The 22,060-nt window shown below is 42.7% G+C and overlaps 1 protein-coding gene across 1 annotated transcript in view; it reads right to left on the reverse strand.

Annotated features, from left to right (window-relative positions):
* Positions 1–710: 710 nt before the first annotated feature.
* The window catches only part of FEM1C (fem-1 homolog C), a 32,303-nt gene continuing 10,953 nt past the window's right edge, over positions 711–22,060 (reverse strand). Inside the window, exon 3 of the mRNA XM_030193501.1 lies at positions 711–3,382. Within this exon, the coding sequence (XP_030049361.1) occupies positions 2,073–3,382 (1,310 nt within the window). The 3' untranslated portion in view covers positions 711–2,072. The remainder of the gene's footprint in view (positions 3,383–22,060) is intronic.

Raw genomic sequence — 22,060 nt, forward strand, 5'->3', positions numbered from 1 at the left:
AGGTTATGGAACTTCTGCACAGCAAAATCCTAGTAGTTCCAGCTTTGAACTCTGTTTCTCTCCTCACCCCCCCCCCCCCCCAACTTTGTTGGCTGGAGGCAGAACAGCAGAAAACTGTAGTGCTACCATCAGATGGGGGGAGTGGGCGGTGGGGGGAGTACAGGGAAGGATCTGGCACCACCAAGTGTACCCTTCTCACCTAACAGGGAGACCTCAACCCCAAGACAGCTCAACTCGACCCGGGGGATGGGCCAGGAGCCCATCAATACAAAGCTACTGGATATCACCATCCACCTGCTAGATAGAATACTGAGGTTTAGGTGGCTACACGTGACCACGTATAGTGAACCTCAGTTCTATCTCCACCTGCTGGCAGACAGACAACCGACAAGTCTCTGGATTGATCTATGGGACACTATGGAAACTCCATTACTTTGATGAGCTGACCAGACTCCAACAAAACTCTGCAGCTCCAGTTTAAATTTGCACCATACTTTCTTCCCAAATATACCACTGCTTTGAAAAGTCAAATTACAAACACATCCCCAATACCAAAGTTTTACTTGACAAAAAAAATTAATTTTAATTCCATTAATGTACATCGCAGTACCTCAGCTGACAGTGGACCTACAAGTACTAGCAGTCTCTGGAATGAGCTAGGACATGAAGCTCAATGTCAACCTGATCTGAAACACAACGGGAATCAGTCATAAGCCAAGTGTAACTTTTTATTGAGAACATTTTAAGACATTTGTTAGGCTAATATGCCATAAGAAACTGTATTCTCAATCAACAATAAAGTGCTGAATTATAGTAACCTGAATCTTTTTTGTAATCTTCACTTTTTTTTTTTTCCATATGGAGCTTAAAGAGCCCTTTCTGTCATAATAGCAAAGTTATTTGAACATAGTATATGATATTTTTTTTTAATGGTTGTCTTTAAAAAATCAGCAGATTTGTGAGCACAAGTTTTTTTTTTTTTTTTTTGTTAAAGCAATACTTGAAAAAAAAAAAAATACAAATCATCTCCAAATAGAAGGGCATGGATGACTGAACATTTGGTGCCAGGACACAAACGCTTTCTAGAAAATGGGGTGTCGTACTTTAGCTCAAGTTTAATCGTAGCACAGCCATCCTTTAAGGTGCTCCTATGAAGTTAGAATGGTACCTACTTTCACTCTGCATCGTAAAAGTTTCCCACCTAAATTGTACACCCACATCAGGGTTTGAACTCCATATTTAACCCATACACAGCACAAAGTACCGCTAGGTTTGCTAGTCTATAAGGCTTTCCTCTTTATGCTGCACTTGGACTGAGCAAAATACTGGGTAGAATTTGTAGGACAGAAACCCCAGATTTAGCGCACAATACCAGAGAAGTAAACAAAAGCAATACAGCTTTAAACAGAATAGCTATTAGACAAAATGTGTCTCTGGAATTGTCATGCTGTGACTTGTTCTCAGTAAATGAAAGCTCCAACATCTAAAAAAAAAACAGTTCCAGTCTAAGTTGCCCAACTGCTGCATAGAAATATGCTGACACACAACAGTCATGGTTAAGCCAGTGCATAGAGAAGATAAAGCACTTATGGTAACTGCAAACGTTTAGGTGTCCACAGAACTAGCAATGGTCCACATTATAATTGAAGTTGGGATGCAGAAGCTAACAGGAAAACAAAGTTATCTGGTGCAGAATCCAGATTGGGGAGATTTAAAAACTGCTGAATGTTGAAAGAAGGAAGAATGAACACAAATCCCATACAATCGCCCCCCCCCCCCCCCCCCCCCAACAAAAGCAGCCCACACACCCAGCGTACACAGGCCTTTGGCAGACATTTTTAGGAGTCTGTATATGGCATTACACTTCTAAGTAATCCACAAAACAAGATATGATATGGCATACTCATTAAAATACTGTGCAACCAATGCTGCAAGCCCTGAACGTGAAGAATGCTGGAGCCATGTTGAAGCATGGTGTATTTTCAAGCTGAATGATCGCTGGTGTGTCACCAAAAATAGTGCTTGAGTAATGAACAGCCACTGTCACCAACTTATACTTCAAGAGTCCACCATCATCTGTGAAGCAAGACAAAGCTCTCCATCTTCTCAGGGATTTGTTTTTTGTAATGGAGGTTATGTTCCACAATGACACGAGCAGCCAGACACTGCAGAGTTGTATGATTGATAGGCTGGATCAAATTTTTTGCCATCTCTTTCTCATCCAGCAAATCAATAGGAGTTTGTTTGTGAGAATTTTTGGAGTCAAAATGGGAGCCCGACTTGATAAGGAGATTCATAATGTCTGGATGGTTGTTAAGTGCAGCAATATGCAAGGGACTATTATTGTCAGAGTCTCGGGTATTGACATCTGCCCCACATTCCACCAAGATAGCAGTCACTTGCAGAGATGGGAATTTGCAAACAGGGTAGCGACCAACACATGTGGTATTTTTGTCCACAGCAAGATGAAGAGGACTGAAGTTGTTCTTTCCTCTGGGATACAGCTTAAGAAACTTATAGATGGTCTGCTTTTTCAGATGGTCTTGCTCTGGACTACATGGCACTTTCTCCAGCAAACAAATTAGATGCAAAATGATGGAGAGTGCTTTGTTCAGCTGTATTTGGTCAGGTGAGCATGTGGTTTGCTTGACAGCCCGATCTATTTCAAAGACGCTTTTGCACAATATTCCCATGAGGTCATCAAATGTAACTGTAGTGCCAAGAAGACCCTTTGCTCTATCTTGTAGCATGAAGGAAAACAGCTCAGCAAAGGAGAGCAAACTGCTGGCAGTCATTGGACTTAGAGGGTCCAAGTTGTTCTGTTGCATATCTAAAGCATATTTCCACAGGTTAATGCATCTCTTGAAGTTCCCAGAGTCAGCATAAACAGCACCCCTATATCTGATATAGTATGATGTATCGGGATGGGAAGGGCCAAGGATACGCTCTCTGATCAACAGGGCTTGCATTCTCATCTCATCAGGATCTGCAATGAGGTTGTCCAGCTCTTCTGTACTGTTTACTTCCTTGGCATAATCATAAGCCATTATTAATGCCTGAGGCACAGGCTTGTTGATGACATTAGTCCTATCAGTATACCGCATATCCATAGCTCTTTTCCAATATGTCAAAGCTCCAAGGAGGTCTCGCTTTTTGTCTACAAAAGTTGCTCCCAGGAGTTCCAAAGCATTAATGCGCTCTGTCTTGCTAGTCTGTGGGTGCTGGGTCAGGAAGTCCACGATGTTTGTGTGGCCAGTCACACTGGCTGAAAGAAGTGGTGTCATGCCATAGCCATCTCTTTCCATTTTGGCACCATAGTTGAGCAGCATCTTCATGATGTCCAGGCTTCCAGATTCAGCACAGTCATGCAATGCAGTGTTCCCTTCAAAGAGAAGATAGATACATTAAATGAGATAGCTTGCAGAGAAACCTTACAAAATGATCCATAGTCAATTACACATTTCTAACCAAAAGCAAATAAGACGAAGTGAGAGTTTAATTCAAAGACATACTCCAAAAGCTAAAGGTCTAGTCTTTGACAGCTACCTTTAGAGTCCATGCTTGCTGCCAAAGACAGACCATGTTTCAACTACTAAAGTGCAAGAATCCCTTCCAGACTGTATCAGGGTTTTAAAATAATTTATTTTTAAAGCATTTTATTACCCGTCAGTGTACGTTGTACTAGTGGCAGCCACCCAAGACAGGGATATATACAAAGATCAAAGCCAGAGAAGTGTACACAAAAAGTTAATGTGCCATTTCAATTCAGCACTGCCATTCAGACAACCTTGAGGGCTGTGTCCAAGAATTTTACCAGAGTGTTTTGAACAAAATGACAGGTAATATAGCATTTCTGCCAGTTAAAAAAGTGGTTTTTTTTTAATTTTCTCTAAAAAAAAAAAAAAAAAAAAAAAGAGAGTCACCTCTAACTCAACTCCAACCACAGTGAACACAAAAATGCATTGTAAGAAACTGGGCTTGTTTAATTCCACAGCAGAGACAGTGAACAAGGCAATGGGGCTAGATATTAAATGGACCTAATGACAGCTCTGTTCACTCTTAGGGTAGATTCAAGAGGACTATATAAAATATCTCTTCCATTGTCACTGAAGTTAAGATGGAGAAGGGTTGGGAAGGCCAGGTCAGTCCGACCTCAAAAGGAGAATTAATATATTATCTTCAATCCAGCAGGTTACAGGATCATAGTAGCATAACAGTCAACATAGATGGTGGATAAAAGCCTAAAGTGCAGTCTGCCCAACAAAGCAGCTAGAGCCGCATCCTCCACTTTGCGATATCATTGATATGGAGAGTGGCATGTACAAATAGGGTAGTTGGCAATTTGCTCCCATGCCAACTACATATAAGCAGTTATATGATGCAGTAAACAATGTGCAAATTGAACAAATATCAGAACATGGACGCCAATGACTAAATGTTAAAAGATTATATATGTGACTTGTCAGTATTTTTATAAATATACATATATAATCTTTTAACATTTAGTCATTGGCGTCCATGTCCTGATATTTGTTCATTTGTTCACAAGCTACTTGCCCCTTCGTTTTTCTGTTTATAAATATATATATATATATATATATATATAAACCAGCTCTAACAAGATCGTTGTTTTTTCTGTACGCATTTAATAATCAAGTTCAGTTTGCACATTGTTTTAAATTGGATCTACTAATGAAGTAGTCCGTAATGCATTTACATATTTTTATGATCTTCAATATGATTCACTGCCGAAGTTGTCATCCTTTTTACCACTTTTTATATTTTGTGTATCTTATCTCGTTTCATATATAATTGTTAAACTAGCAATGAACATCTTTTTATATAACACTTGTTTTATAATTAATATTCATAAGTGCTATTTATACCGTTCAATTTAGCTTATATTTTATACTTCACAAGTTCACCCATAATCGTTTTAAAGCTCTTTTACATGAATTTTATGTTTTTGTAGTTCAATTTTGTAAGCATTATTTGTAACCAAACTTTTTTAAAAAGACACATATTTATAGACATCTTTGCAAGTCAACAGATGCACTGAATTTGTCTGTATAAGCCTCCTTGTCATTGGTGTGGTGAGTTTCCTTCTTTAATTTATTTATTTAAAAAAAAAAAAAAAATATATATATATATATATATATATATACAGTGGGGGAAATAAGTATTTGATCCCTTGCTGATTTTGTAAGTTTGCCCACTGACAAAGACATGAGCAGCCCATAATTGAAGGGTAGGTTATTGGTAACAGTGAGAGATAGCACATCACAAATTAAATCCGGAAAATCACATTGTGGAAAGTATATGAATTTATTTGCATTCTGCAGAGGGAAATAAGTATTTGATCCCTCTGGCAAACAAGACCTAATACTTGGTGGCTAAACCCTTGTTGGCAAGCACAGCGGTCAGACGTCTTCTGTAGTTGATGATGAGGTTTGCACACATGTCAGGAGGAATTTTGGTCCACTCCTCTTTGCAGATCATCTCTAAATCATTAAGAGTTCTGGGCTGTCGCTTGGCAACTCGCAGCTTCAGCTCCCTCCATAAGTTTTCAATGGGATTAAGGTCTGGTGACTGGCTAGGCCACTCCATGACCCTAATGTGCTTCTTCCTGAGCCACTCCTTTGTTGCCTTGGCTGTATGTTTTGGGTCATTGTCGTGCTGGAAGACCCAGCCACGACCCATTTTTAAGGCCCTGGCGGAGGGAAGGAGGTTGTCACTCAGAATTGTACGGTACATGGCCCCATCCATTCTCCCATTGATGCGGTGAAGTAGTCCTGTGCCCTTAGCAGAGAAACACCCCCAAAACATAACATTTCCACCTCCATGCTTGACAGTGGGGACGGTGTTCTTTGGGTCATAGGCAGCATTTCTCTTCCTCCAAACACGGCGAGTTGAGTTCATGCCAAAGAGCTCAATTTTTGTCTCATCTGACCACAGCACCTTCTCCCAATCACTCTCGGCATCATCCAGGTGTTCACTGGCAAACTTCAGACGGGCCGTCACATGTGCCTTCCGGAGCAGGGGGACCTTGCGGGCACTGCAGGATTGCAATCCGTTATGTCGTAATGTGTTACCAATGGTTTTCGTGGTGACAGTGGTCCCAGCTGCCTTGAGATCATTGACAAGTTCCCCCCTTGTAGTTGTAGGCTGATTTCTAACCTTCCTCATGATCAAGGATACCCCACGAGGTGAGATTTTGCGTGGAGCCCCAGATCTTTGTCGATTGACAGTCATTTTGTACTTCTTCCATTTTCTTACTATGGCACCAACAGTTGTCTCCTTCTCGCCCAGCGTCTTACTGATGGTTTTGTAGCCCATTCCAGCCTTGTGCAGGTGTATGATCTTGTCCCTGACATCCTTAGACAGCTCCTTGCTCTTGGCCATTTTGTAGAGGTTAGAGTCTGACTGATTCACTGAGTCTGTGGACAGGTGTCTTTCATACAGGTGACCATTGCCGACAGCTGTCTGTCATGCAGGTAACGAGTTGATTTGGAGCATCTACCTGGTCTGTAGGGGCCAGATCTCTTACTGGTTGGTGGGGGATCAAATACTTATTTCCCTCTGCAGAATGCAAATAAATTCATATACTTTCCACAATGTGATTTTCCGGATTTAATTTGTGATGTGCTATCTCTCACTGTTACCAATAACCTACCCTTCAATTATGGGCTGCTCATGTCTTTGTCAGTGGGCAAACTTACAAAATCAGCAAGGGATCAAATACTTATTTCCCCCACTGTATATATATATATATATATATATATATATATATATATATATATATATATATATAAATGTGAATGAGTGGAGGAGTGGCCTAGTGGTGGACTTTGGTTCTGGGGAACTGAGTTCGATTCCCACTTCAGGCACAGGCAGCTCCTTGTGACTCTGGGCAAGTCACTTAACCCTCCATTGCTCCATGTAAGCCGCATTGAGCCTGCCATGAGTGGGAAAGCGCAGGGTACAAATGTAACAAAAAAAAAAAATAAAATATATATATATATATATATATATACATATACACACACACGTTTTTTTTTAAAATAGTATAATTTTTAAAGATATAGTATAACTTCTGTTTCCCTTGTGGTTCCTTTTTTGTTATTTAAACACTTTTGTATTTATATGTATATATTTAAGTTGATTATGTCAGCATTTTTAATCTAATTTTGAATGTTTATTATACTGTGTTCTATGTAGACCCCTGAAGCAGGTGCGGAAACATGGCCCGTGTCGGGTCTCCCTTCAATCAAATTTGGATTATTAAAAAATTTTTATATAAGCACTGTGTCCCTTTTGTTTTTAAAGGCTCTTTGTGCTGTTTTTTTTTTTTTTTTGCTTGGACTTTGTGTGCTTTGTTCCTTCTCTTTGTTACACTGCAGTTTTGGAATACCACAACACCATGCCAATAGTCTAAAAACGTTTTATTAATGAATGTGACTATGCTACATCCCTATCAATTACATGATTAAACAATATTGCTAACATTTTATTGCCAATTTCCCCTTCCCCATTAAGACACATAGAATCCACATGCAAAATATGATAAAATACGCATAATTGATCCCGATTCGTCTTTGGCATTTACAGAACACAGATGATAGAAGTCTGTCAAATACGGGCCTTACTTCCTGACTACTGGAACTGCCATCTAAGCACCACTCCTGCCAAATCCAAACAAAACACCAATGAGGAATTTTGTTTTGCTTCTATCCTCTATTTAGGGATCCTGTGTTTAACCAAGCTATTTTTGAATTCTGTCACGGTCTCTGCCACTTCCCCGGGCAGCATGGTCTTAATCAGAGGAACATATCAAGTCTACATATGTAGTTCACATATTTTATCTGATGAGTTATCTTGTTGGGCAAGACTGGATGGACCATGCAGGTCTTTATCTGCGGTCACCTATGTAGAGTATGACATTTCTGTGATGAAGCTACTGAAGACTTAGGGCTAAGTGCTAAATGCGGCACACTTGTTTGATGCTGTTCTACACAATGTATACAAGTTGTGCAACTTGGGGATAGTTTCTAAGGTGGTAAAGAATAATATTGCAAATCTAGCAGCCTGAATGCCTGTTGTAGAGGTGAAGGCCTGCTTGAACTGCTGTTTCATCTCCCTGAGGGCTGAACTGCCCTCCACAGGGATGGTGGTGGTCTTGGTCACATTTTTGACCAGGGTGTCCACTTTGGGGAACCACCAATACTTCTCCACTGCTTCAGGAGGGAGTGGTTATTGCTTATCCAGAAAAACCCTTGGAGCCTCCCCCCCCCCCCCCCCCCTCAGAGCACTCTTGTACATATAATAGCCATTCTGGGTCAGACCAATGGTCCATCTAACCCAGTATCCTGCTTACAACAGTGGCCAGAACAGGTCACAAGTATTTGGCAGAGACCCAGAGAGATACTGTACTTTGGACTTTTGCTACAGGCTTGAAAATGCATCCAAATGTTAAAATGGCTTCCATATTAAGAAAGTACAAACTACAGGACATCTGGCAAGTTTGCTTAGCTTTGACAAAAATTTGAATTACTGTGTTCTGGCTTTTTAGTATAGAATACTGGTGATTGTCACTGGAAGACATCAGGTTCTCTACCCTCCATCTGCTGGTAGGAAGGGGATACAGAGTACTTTAATGCAGACTGGAATATAAGACAAATCAAAACTATCCAACAGTTGGTATCTTTGTTTAAGAGAATGCGGTGATGTTTGCTGAATTAAAGTGTTCAAGAAAATGAAGTTTATCAGGAAAGGTGGGCAACAATTTTGCCTCTATTACCACTGTATGTAAACATGCCAACGAAACCTCTCAGCCTGGTAGTTCCTCCTTTTTAAAAAGCTTAGTTAAAGAAAATATACTTTTACAAAATAAGGTTGAGATGCTTGAAAATTATCAACGTTCTAATACTCTTAGACTGTTAAATTTTCCAAAACAGCTGTCTATCTCACCTCTCATTACTTTTAAAAAATACCTTACAGAAGTATTGAAAGTATCCGAACAGTCATATCCTCCTATATCAAAGATATTTTATGTAACGTCTTTTTTGAAGAGAGATTCTGAAAGAGTAATTCCCCCAGCAGAAACTGGGGATGTAAATCTAACACAAATGATAGAAGATGATACGGTGGGACTTACGTCAGCAACACTCAAAGTTACATTTATTCTACAACCAGATAGAGACTGGATACTAAAACAATATTTTTTGCATAGAGAACAGAATTTCCTTGGTTATAATATAAGAATGTATCCAGACGTCTCAAAGGTAACGCAGAAGAAAAGACAGGAATTTCTCAAACTTCGCCCCAAGGCATTGCAATTGGGAGCAATGTTTTGGTTAAATTTTCCCTGCAAATGTGTTATAAAGTTAAATTCTGTTAAATATATATTTTATGACTCTAAACAACTTAATTTTTTTTTGGACTCTAAGTTACCTGGCTCACCCATTTCATTACCGGGACCTGTAATAACTTCTACGCCATAAAGTATATACTCGGACTTTTTGCTCAGCCACCTTTTTCTTAGATGTTATTAAATATAATTTTCCTGATATATAGTATATAATGCCTCCATATTGTGGACTAAAGATGAGAAATAGATCAAGATTTTCCTTTTCTTTGATGAAAAAATTATTTTATGTTATGAATGATTAATAGTCATCTTTGCTGATTTCAAGAATTGTACTTGAATTAAAATGTTAAAAGTGATAAATAAAGAAATAAAAAAAAAAAAAAAAAAAAAAAAAAAAGCTTAGTTAAAACAAGGGCTAGAATTCTGGTACCATGAGTCTTCATTCACAACGCTCCCACTGTTACTAGTCTGATGTAGCATGGTCTCAATATCCAACCTCCAAGCATCATTGACCACATCTTTTCCTCCCCCCTCCCCCACCAAGGGCAATGATCACTGCCTCTACAGCATTTAAGAGGTAGTAGGTCCCAGGTATTAAAGGTCCCATATGGAATTCCAACCACAGACTATCTCAAAACATGCAGCACTGGCATTGAGACAGCCCAGAGACAATCTTTCAAATTTAGAAGGGGGGGGGGGGTCTGTTTTCACTTTCCTTCATTTTACTTTGTACTTATAATCTCTGCTGAATATGATGTTCTTGTATGTCCATCCTTGAGCCCAATCTGCTACCTTCCACTCTCCATTCTGGTCCTACTCTCCAGACAACCAATAATTCCATTATTTCTAATACCTGTCCATAAAATGATTTTTTTTGTCCATGATTAATGATGCTTGCAAATAGATATAAAGTCAATGAACACACCATCTATTTAAAACCAACAGCAGTTTCAACTTCTAATTCACAATGCTCTAGATCAGGGGTAGGCAACTCCGGTCCTCGAGAGCCAGAGGCAAGTCAGGTTTTCAGGATATCCACAATGAATATGCAGGAGATAGATTTGCATACCATGGAGGCAGTGATTGCAAATCTATCTCCTGCATATTCATTGTGGATATCCTGAAAACCTGACCTGCGGCTCTCAAGGACCGGAGTTGCCTACCCCTGCTCTAGATTATAGAAGAATAGCAAGTAGGTCAAAGCATCATTCAGAACATCTTCATTTGTAGAACTAATTAGATAAAGTGAAGATGAAGAAATCTATTAATCTGATGACAAACTATCAAATATTTGAAAAAAATATTGCCCAATTACAGGCAAGAACTTATTTCTTTTGTGGCAATCCTAGTATTTATAAAACAGGCAGATTCCTCTTGAATCCTTCCAGCAGCTTACTTCCCCCATCCCTGCCCCACTCACTGCTCCAACACTATCCGGAAAAGACAAGATCACTTCCAGCACTAGGCAGCCTATAAATACCAAACAATACCCACTAGATCCTCAGCTCAGTTCCATCTGGTTCTTCACCTCTGGCCTCTCTTCCATCTCTTCAGAAAGACCTGGGCTAACAAATCCAAGTATTTCCTAAATACTAAAGTTGGTAAAAAGTGGTTACAATAACCAATTCTGAAAGGTTTTCATGGAAACATTGACTGCTTGTTCCAGCTCATGACCCTGAACCACTGTCAAGTTTCCAGAAACAACCAGAGTTGAGGCATGTGCTGTAAAATGATGTGTACGTTCTATTGAGCCTACAAATAGGTGGGAAAATGTGGGATATATATATATATATACTAGGAAAAAATGCCCGTTTCTGAGCGCAATGAAACGGGCGCTAGCAAGGGGCCCCCTCCCTCCGAGATACTTGCCTTGTTCGCTGTGGCGTTTCCGTTTCGGCCCTCAAGTGTCATAGCTCCGCCCTTGACGTCATGAAGTTTTGATGCGAGAGCGGTGCAGACACTCCAGGGCACACCGGATATCTCGGGCGCCTCAACTTCCGTGGAGGCTTCAGAACGTTGGGGTTGCCGATGACACAAAATTATTCAGGGTCGTCAAGTCGCAGGAGGAATGTGAACGATTACAGGAGGACCTTGCGAGACTGGGAGAATGGGCGTGCAAGTGGCAGATGAAGTTCAATGTTGACAAGTGCAAAGTGATGCATGTGGGTAAGAGGAACCCGAATTATAGCTACGTCTTGCAAGGTTCCGCGTTAGGAGTTACGGATCAAGAAAGGGATCTGGGTGTCGTCGTCGATGATACGCTGAAACCTTCTGCTCAGTGTGCTGCTGCGGCTAGGAAAGCGAATAGAATGTTGGGTGTTATTAAGAAGGGTATGGAGTCCAGGTGTGCGGATGTTATAATGCCGTTGTATCGCTCCATGGTGCGACCGCACCTGGAGTATTGTGTTCAGTACTGGTCTCCGAATCTCAAAAAAGATATAGTAGAATTGGAAAAGGTACAGCGAAGGGCGACGAAAATGATAGTGGGGATGGGACGACTTTCCTATGAAGAGAGGCTGAGAAGGCTAGGGCTTTTCAGCTTGGAGAAGAGACGGCTGAGGGGAGATATGATAGAAGTGTATAAAATAATGAGTGGAATGGATCGGGTGGATGTGAAGCGACTGTTCACGCTATCCAAAAATACTAGGACTAGAGGGCATGAGTTGAAGCTACAGTGTGGTAAATTTAAAACGAATCGGAGAAAATTTTTCTTCACCCAACGTGTAATTAGACTCTGGAATTCGTTGCCGGAGAACGTGGTACGGGCGGTTAGCTTGACGGAGTTTAAAAAGGGGTTAGATAGATTCCTAAAGGACAAGTCCATAGACCGCTATTAAATGGACTGGAAAAATTCCTCATTTTTAGGTATAACTTGTCTGGAATGTTTTTACGTTTGGGGAGCGTGCCAGGTGCCCTTGACCTGGATTGGCCACTGTCGGTGACAGGATGCTGGGCTAGATGGACCTTTGGTCTTTCCCAGTATGGCACTACTTATGTACTTATGTACTTATATATATATATATAAATAAAATAGTCTGATCTCCTTAGGCAGCCATATGGTTCATCCTCTGTAGCAGCAAGGACATCACATAATACAACCAGCCTCTTGGCTACAGTTTGGCTTCAGCTCTGATGAGGCAGGTCAGGCACTCTTTGGTACTGTATTCTCTTCAGCTCAGTGCAGCAGCTGACTCACCCAGCCTTGCTTGTCCCAGTATTCCCAACTAGGTGATAAACCTCTCTTCCTACCTGGGCCTTATCCTGTCTTCATGTTATATTCTGGTATATTTTTACTATGCTGCTAATCATGCAGAATGAATTTGCAGAATGATCCTTAATTGTGGAAGCTTTTTAGTTTCTGAGGTGTGGTTTTGCTTTAATTTGGACATGGCAGTCTACTATTCTATGTACTCTCAAATTCCTGAATGTCTGTGGCAGAATGTTTCCACTACTTTTCCATAGGTTTTCATGAATGATTTCACAGTTGCATTTTTCAAATGTTCTTCAGTGGGGGATATGTAAAATACCTGGCACATAGTATAGTCCTATCATTCTGGTACCAACTGGTTTTGAGCAGAAGTTGTTTTCCTCAAAAGTGTGTGAAGACATGAAGGGGTCAGTTATTGACCTCCTCAACTTACCCCTTGACCGACTTCAAAACTGCCAAATGGGTAGTGCTAGAGATCATCACTCATTAGTGAGAGGCAGTTAGCAAGAATAACAAGTGTTATGCTATGTTACTAATCGGTATTATGTGTAAGCACAAACAAGCCATGTATGTATTATCCGGGGTTGTACTTACAGAAATCACAGTATTGTTAACACCATATAAGGTATAGTACAAAGCTTGTAGTTCAGACACAAAATCTGATTGCTGAATCCCTGTCTCTCAACGCTGATACAAACACTTTCTTACACTACTATGAGAACTGGTCATTTAATTACCAGTGTTGGATGGGAATCTGGAGACTTTGAATTGGACTGTTTCAAGTTGCTCAATGATACCGGTTACTGCTTGGCCCCAGATAAAACTTCTGCTCTTACTGTATGCGGTGCTGTGTGTGGCTGAGTTCTCTCTCTGGTCCCTTCAATATCTTTTAATATTTTTATTTTTCCTCCTGCTAGTACAAAGCCAATATAGCATTACTGGAACTTTGAAAGTTGTTTATTTAACTGAATAATTTAGCCAAATAAATATTTGCTTGCATTTCTGTTGCATCCATCTCACAGCTGGGAATTTCTCTATTCTAATTTAAGTGTTTGGGGATATCCTTTCCTGGTTGCAGAATTCTCGAGCCTCCTCCGGGTGATGCCCCTCTAGAGTCAAAAACTAAAAATATGTTTGATACTGTACACAAAAACTGGTACATGTGATTGCAATATTTTTAAGATGGTATTTCTTAAAAAAAAAAATCTTTAAAGTAAACCAAGATGTTAAATTGGGAGCTGGTTAATATTTGCCATTTAATTTTGTCTACTTTACTCATCATTCTTTCTGCATTTGTACTTTCTTCCTTCATACCCTTGTCACCCTTTTCGGCCCTGTTCTCTACATAATGGTTAGTCTCTCACTCTTCTCTTCATAGTTGTCTTTTGTCTTATCTTCAGGCTACTTTCTGAAGTGGGAGCAAAAGAAACTTGGTAGTGAAAAAGATTAGGGCATGTAGTTTGAAAGCTTGCATACTGGCAGTGATTTCTGGCTTTTAATGAGCATTTCCGGCCATGGTCATCTTGCTCTTCACTATTCATATATTAATAATCTTCACAGTACTCTAGAGATAACACATGTTAATAATCGCCAACATAAGCCACAAACACACTTTAGTATACTGCTATAGATAGTATATGAGGTCATGGGATACAGCGAAGATACTTACCTGTAGCAGATATTCTCCAAGGACAGCAGGCCTTATATGTTCACAAGTGGGTAATGCAGGCCACGTTGCCTGGTCCGGATCTTATGACAAGCATAAGAGCTTTGTGGAGTGTGAGTCACGCTCCACCACACAAGCATGCATGACTTCTCGCCCGCCACACGAACACGGTCATAACAGCAAAAAAGGAAAAATAATAAAGGAAACAACTCCAACGGCGGGATTTTTTTTTTTTTTTTTTTACCCTGCGCTTTCCCACTCATGGCAGGCTCAATGCGGCTTACATATTATATACAGGTACTTATTTGTACCTGGGGCAATGGAGGGTTAAGTGACTTGCCCAGAGTCACAAGAAGCTGCCTGTGCCTGCAGTGGGAATCGAACCCAGTTCCCCAGGACCAAAGTCCACCACTCTAACCACTAAGATTGTGAGAATACAAGGCCTGCTCTCCTCAGAGAATACCTGCTAGAGGTAAGTGTCTTTGCTTTTTCTGAGGACAAGCAGGCCTATCTATTCTCACAAGTGGGGAATCCCTAGCATCCAGGCTCTACAAAAATAAACATTGGTCAACTGGGCCTCACAATGGCGAGGATATAATGCAGATTAACCTGAAACTATATACAATCTGAATGAGAGTGAAGCCTGAAACAGAATAAAACGGGCCTAAGAGGGTGGAGTTAGATTCTATACTGCAAAGAGATTCTGCAACACTGTCTGCCCGAACCGACTGTCGCGTCGGGTATCCTGCTCAAGGCAGTAGTGTGATGTGAATGTGTGGACTGACGACTACGTCACAGCCTTGCAAACTTCTTCAACGCTAGTTCGGTATTTAGAATACGTACAGTATATGTGAACATGTATGCATATTTTTCCATTGTGGCTGTTCTGAAAACCTGCCCACAGAGTGACCAGGTTTGGAAAGCCCTACACTACACAGTTCATTTACTTTTTAGGAGCAAAGGCATGATCTCACATGGTTCTCTGTGGAAGACTGAATTGAAAGAGTGAGGCATTCTAGATATTGTGAGGAACCCAGGAGGGTGAGGGAATAAGGAGCCGGGGAAAGGAGTAGGGCGGATGGATTTCCCCGCCCGAGGGTTAACCCCAAGTCCCTAAGGGAGGGAAGCCATGAGGCCACGCCCTCAGGGAGGTATAGATATCTGAGAAACATAGGAAGGAGGGAGGGCTACAAGTCCCAGTATCCTGTGCAATCTGACAGGGAAAAGGAAAGGGAACAGAGGTGGAACTACAGATCCCAGGATGCTGAGGAAGGGGGGAGGGATTAGGGAATGGCAAATAAGCCGGGTAGGGAGGAACAGGTGAGGAATATAAAGGGAGAAGAACTAATGGACTGGGAAGCGACGGGGCGCTTCAAACCTCTTGAGGCTGATGATCTGGAGCCTATGGAGGTGACTGCTCTGGCCCAGTTGCAGGGAAGGGAATTAAAAGGACTCCTAGCCAACCTGGCTTCTAAGCTGGTGAGATGGGGGAGGCAAATCAAGCAGCTGTTCCAGCCCCAGCTGAAATGGTTTTTCCAGAGGCAGCTGAAGGTGAGCAGCTAAGTGACAGAATTTTGGAACTGTAGCCTTGCCCTGGGCTCCAAGGAAGAGAGCATTTGTTTGAACATTGTGGACTGTGGCATTTCCCTGTGTTCAAGGGTAAAGCCTCTTGGGACTTGGAGCTATTTGCCTGGACCTGTGTTTGGGGAGGGAAGGCATTTTGGCTTTGAAAGGTGGCCTTTCCCTGGGCTTAAGGAAAAGGCATTCTGGAACCTTGACCTGGTCTTAAGGTGAAAAGACTTTTGGACTTTTGAACTGGGGCATGTCCCTGTGCTTAAGGGAAAGGCATTTGTGGGACCCTTAAAACTATCACCTGCCCTGTGCTAGAAGGGAAGGGGGAACTCTGCAGGGCCAGTAGCATTCGGGCCTCCAATCCCTGGACTTGAGGATTCCCAGACCGGCCAGGTGGAGGGCCATGATAAGGGAAAACTGTAGCCAACTTTGAATCAATAAACAGCACTGGTGCACAGGAGCCTGCATTTTGTGTTCTCTGAGTGGGATTAATGTACCTGTGGGGAAGAGCAAAGCGGTATTCCCCAGGAGATGGACCACCTCCAGGGGACCCTGGAGTTGCCGAAGGCAGTCTGTGGACAATATGCAGGATACCACCACAAATGGCAGGGGTTTAGACTTCTAACAGAGGATTCTGTTGACGAAAGTTGATATAGGAGCAGGAAAAGGACAATGGTTTAGGATACAAAGGAGATTTTTGTGACAGTAGGAGTGAGTGGTATCTCACTACCTGGAGGCAAATGAGCTGGCTAGGATCATAAACTAGGATAGGAGATGCAGAAACAAGGAAAAGGGGCTTTCTATAGCTTAGATAGTGGCCTAATCACTTTTGGTTCACCTGTCATCTGTCCGACACAATAAAGCTCCTTCTCCTTAGGATGGCGAGGGTTGCGGCTGACTTGCTTTCTTAGCTTAACCGGCAGTCTTTGAATCCTGCTACACATCCTCCATACCAAGAGGTGGCCGCACATAACAAAAGTAAGTCTCCCTCCTGCTAACATAGCGACAACTACTCTACACAAAGAATAGCACCTCTAACTTGAAGCCTCCTAGATCAAGGTTATAAGGGAAGCTTGCATTTTTGTAGATGACAAAGATTTCCAGTTAGATGGACACCCTAAAGGAAGATGTGATAGACAAAAACTGGAAATCGAGGAGAACTATGCTATTACCTTGCCACAGTTGAACTGTTTAGAGTGGAGCCCAGTTTGGGTTTCTATGGCTGGTGACTTGTGTGCCCTGGTGCTGCTTAAATCTACTCTACCTGTGGCACATGACTGAAAGGGGGGGGGGGGGGGGTAAATTGCACCATGTTTAGTCACTCAAAGGTCTGATTGGTGTCCTTATTACTGCTATGGGGAAAAGTAAAAGTAAGCCAAGAGCCTTCTCAGGCACTGTAATGGCAGCAGTAGCCCCTATAAATCATGCAACAACTCAGTCAAGTGAGTGGAAGAGACCAGACTGCAATTGTGCTGTCTTCCTCTGTGACTGGTGCTTCTTTAAGTCCCATAGCTCTGCCACCACCTCTCCCTCCATATAAGGAAGGTCAATCTGTGGAACGGCCATGGAGCTGCAGTAATGGACTCTAGAGAGTTTCCAACTTACATACAGCTGTCTCTACTACTACTACTACTCATTTCTATAGTGCTACTAGGTATACACAGAGTCCCTGTTCCTAGTGGGTTCACAATCTAAAGTTTTGTACCTGGGGCAATGGAGGGTTAAGTGACTTGCCTAGGGGGTCGCAAGGAGCTGTAATGGGAATTGAACCTCTTTTCCCAAGGATCTCATTCCACTGTACTAAGTATTAGGATACACCTCCTACAAAATGCAGGTCTGTCCCAAAAAATATGGCAGAGGCCCAAGCTCTACAGCTGACCTGAACACCACTCTGTAGCGTCAGAGGCCAGTGCTAGCCCATGGTTCTGGGTGTGCTCTCTCAGTAGAACATTTTTAAAAAAAATTTCCAGATTTGGCTTTTCCCTCGTATATGCGGGGTAATGAATGTGGGCGTTTTGCTAGCTTGCTGCTCATTGCCGTTGCAGTGGTGGGTGGGGCGTGGGTGAGTTACAAAGGGACCTTCTACTTTTAGAAAATGTTCTTCTCTACACCACTCTCTAAAGCAATATCTTTGCCAAAGGAAAAGCGGTCTGGCTGTGGGGGAGGCTGAAAAGCCTTCAGGTAAGATTTCATTGTTTGATATATGGCTAACTGCCTTCTGCAGGGGATTGCGGGGGTGGGGGTGGGGGGGGGGAACCCTGACTCAGACCACTATTGATAAATTAAGACCACAAGTTCAAACTTACTTGAAGATGTTGGGGAAATAGTGAAACTCAGACCTTGCAAGTTACAGGTGCTATTGAATAGGAGGACATACTGGCACTTCAAAGACAAACGGAATTTTCCAGAACTTTTAGGGAAAATAAATAAAAATGTAAGGTTGTTAAATTTTCCTCAGACTTGTATATCACCAGTAATTCTTCAATGCAAATATTGTGTTGAGGTCTTCCAATAGTTTATGCCTTGGATAAATGCAATTACAAAAGCTACTATGTTTGTTCTTCCAATTCTGTGCATGTTCAAGAGGCTGCTCCTCTAAGTGGGCTTGAATTATCAGTTTCAAGTTTAACAGCATTTATGCAAATTTCACAAGATGGTATTACCAGGGCGACACTTCTAGCACCTTTTGGCTCCAAATGGATAAAATTAGAATTCTGAAACTGTTTAAAACAAAAACAAAACCAGGCTAAAGTTTTGTGGGCAAAAAGTTAAGTTTTAACGTTGCATGCCTATGAACCTGAGTGGTTCTTGCAACTGAGGCTTTTCTCTTTATAGTACCCCTGCAAACGTTATACTTCTGATTTTGATCAGGCATGTTTATTTTGATCCTGCTCACCTTGAGGCTTTTCTGCTTGATAAACTGCATAAAGGAAAAATTAAGCCTTACCAAAGTTTCTTTTCTTTAGACAGCGAAATCATTCTGCACAAATGAGTTATCATGCCTTCCCAACAGCAGGCAGAGGTAGAGAAAAGACTGAATTCTACTGCGAATTCACCAATATAAGTTGTGGTGCCCCCTTGAAGATTCCAGTATCCATCTGCCAAAGCAGAAGGCCCTTCTAACGCACCCATGCCCCAACCACTGCAAACACAAGGAGCAGCAAGCTAGCAAAACACACTCACTACCCCACATATACCAGGGAAAATCCAAATCTTGGAATGAATCAAAAAAACATTTTCTGTCGAGCTACTGTGAGAGCACAGAGCACATCCAGAACCACAGGTCAAGGAGTTTCGCTAACTAAAGAAAATTAAGGCACAATTTCTCCTCTCTCAGCATCAGCTCAACCATTCTCCATAAATGGGATGTACTGAAGCAGATCTACTGGGCAGGGGAAGACCCCGCCCCATGCACATCCAACCCGTAATGCTTGGCAAATGAACAAAGTGATGATTACATCGCCGCCCTACATATCTCCTCAGGGGATACCGACCAGGTCTCTACCCAAGAAGTGGCTGAGTCCTAGTAGACGATTTCAGGACATTCTCGCTGATGTAGGCAGACTCAATAGCCATCTTACTCCACTGCACAATTATTGCCTTCAAGGCCACCTGATCCTTCCAAGGGTCATGAAACATCACAAAGGAGGGCAAGCAAATCTCCCAATTTACATGGGAATGAGAATGCACCTTTGGCAGAAAAGAGGAAATGATTCACAAGGCACAGAATCCTCAATAAAAGGACAAATAAGGATCACGACACAAAAGAACCTGTAGCTCAGACACCTTCTGAGCTAAACTAATGGCTACCAAACACATACTAATGTTGTGGTCCTTAATGGAGGCCAAACATAAGGGCTTATATGGAGCCCTAGACAGTCCCCTGAGCACCACACTGAGGTCCAAATGACGGAAAAGGCAACCAAAGCGGAGGGCAAACATATGCCACCCCCTTCAGAAAATGTGCTCTCTTTATGCAAAGCCAGAAACGCCACTTTCCCTCTGAAAATGGAGAATGCCGCAACCTGAACACCTCTGGGAGCTCAAAGCCAACCCTTGGTCCAGGCCCCGCAGTAAGAAGCCCAAAGTATCAGGAACCTGAACAAAGGAGACCACGTGTTCCCCACACCATGATTCAAGAACACACCAGACCCTGACCTAGGCTAGGGACATAGAAGACTTTTTGGGAACAAAGCAGCGTAGAAATCACTGCAGGAGATTATCCCCGTTGCTCCAAGCGCTTTCTCCTCCTTTCAATAACCAAACCGTAAGCCAGTTGGGGATCCGGGCCCTCCATTTCTACCGGTCCATACTAAAGGAAGCGGGTCCTCTGCAAGACGATACCGGAGGTCTGCAGGGCCAATCAGGAGCCATCAGCAAGACTAGATAAGGAAAGCACACAATCCTGCGCAAAAGATGCCCTATGAGGGGCCACAGAAGACATAGGGGCTCTAGCCACAGTTGAACCATGGCATTGATTCCCCAAGAGGCAGATCCCTCCACTGACTGAAGAAGCGATCTGCCTTTGTCGGCTCGCACTGTCACGTAGTGGGGGCCCCCAGCAATCCAGAATGAGCTGAAAGGCTTGATGCCCATCTCCCACTCCACTGGATCAAGGAGACAGCAGCTGATAAGAGTCCGCTTGCACACTGTCCTTGCCCACAATGTAAATTGCTGAAAGGAACAACAGATGGGTCTCCACCCATCGACAGACTTGCCGCCTCCAGAGTTGCCTCCTGACTCTGGGTACTTCCCTGCTTGTTGATGTATACCACTACTGTGGCACTGACATCACTGACTGACTTGACCTTGCCGGAACTTCAGCCATCGCTGGAGGGCAGGTGCACTGCCCAGGTTTCTAAGCAGCTAACAGTCCAAGCTGTCACCTCTTGGCTCAACCAAAGACCCTAAGCTACATGACCCAGATAGTGAGCTCCCCAACCGAGGAGACTCGCATCTGTAGTGACCAAAACCTACCGAGGGGAATCCACAGAAACCCCTTTCAACAGACGGGCCGCTATCTTACCAGTCCAGACTGAGCCTCGACTTTGGCGTGAGAGGAAGAAGACAGTGAAAGTCCTGACTGGTCGGGAGCCATCAGCAGAGAATGAATGTGGGCCCTTGCCCAAGAGAAAGCCTCCAGAGTCGCTGCCATGGAGTCCAGAAGCTGCAAGTAGCAAACTGTGGGCATCTGAAGCTTGCACAACCGCAGACTCTGCACTCGCTCCTCTAGAAGAAGCACCATCCCCCAGACCATGTTCAGTACCTAAGAGGGCACCAAGTTACTCTTGGGTCAATTTATGACCCAGCCCAAGGACTCCAGAAGAGAAATCACCTGAGCCGTGGCTTGAACAAACTCCGCCTCCAAGTCAGCCAGGTATGGGTGAACCCGCACTCCTTGGCGCCTCAGGTGTGCAGCCACCACCATAACCTTAGAAAAGGTGCATGGTGCCAGGCCAAAAGGCAAAGCTCAGAACTGAAAATGCTGCCCCTGCACACAGAAGCACAAATACCTCCTGTGGAAATCCATGATGTGGATATACAGATAGGTTTCCATGAGGTCCATGGAAGTTAAAACTCCCCTAGCCGAACCGATGCGATGACAGAGTGTAGAGTCTCCATGCAAAAGTGCAAGCCCATTCTGGACCTCAAAGGGGTGAAGGAGCTATATACGTGATCCAGCAGTCTAGTGCCTTGAAGAGGGCCATCTGGAACTTCCCACTCCGCTATCATGCAAACAAGAGCCTTGTATAAGGGAAAATGCTTTAGAGGACCAGTGAGCCCCTCCAGCAAGGGGTCCCTTCCATGGAATCCGCATTCATGGTGAAGAATCAGCCCAAAGCTCCTACACTACATAGGTCAAGATTAGAAAGCCAAATTGCAGAAGCACCACAAAAGTCAGAAGGGTGGGGGAGACAAAGAAAAATCAAGGGCATAAAACTCTGGTTGCCAGGATGCAATTTCTAAGTTCTGTGTCAGCCTGGTATAATGATTTTACAGCTGATGTAGGATGAACTTCTGTGCAGGTTATCCTTGTGTTTTCTTTCAATTCTCTTGCTATTAAGCCATAACAAAAACAAAAGAACCCCCTTAGGCAACAGAATAATAAAGGCACTTAACTTGTGCAAACAAGGAGCTATAAAAAGATTACACTGTGCTACCTAAAAAGGTATCAGTGTGGGGAGTGAGGAGGAATAACCTGCATGGAGCTGCAGTTACATCTTGCCGGGCAGACTCTTTAGTAAAA

This window comes from Microcaecilia unicolor, chromosome 2, assembly GCF_901765095.1.
Source record: "Microcaecilia unicolor chromosome 2, aMicUni1.1, whole genome shotgun sequence".
NCBI lineage: Eukaryota > Metazoa > Chordata > Amphibia > Gymnophiona > Siphonopidae > Microcaecilia > Microcaecilia unicolor.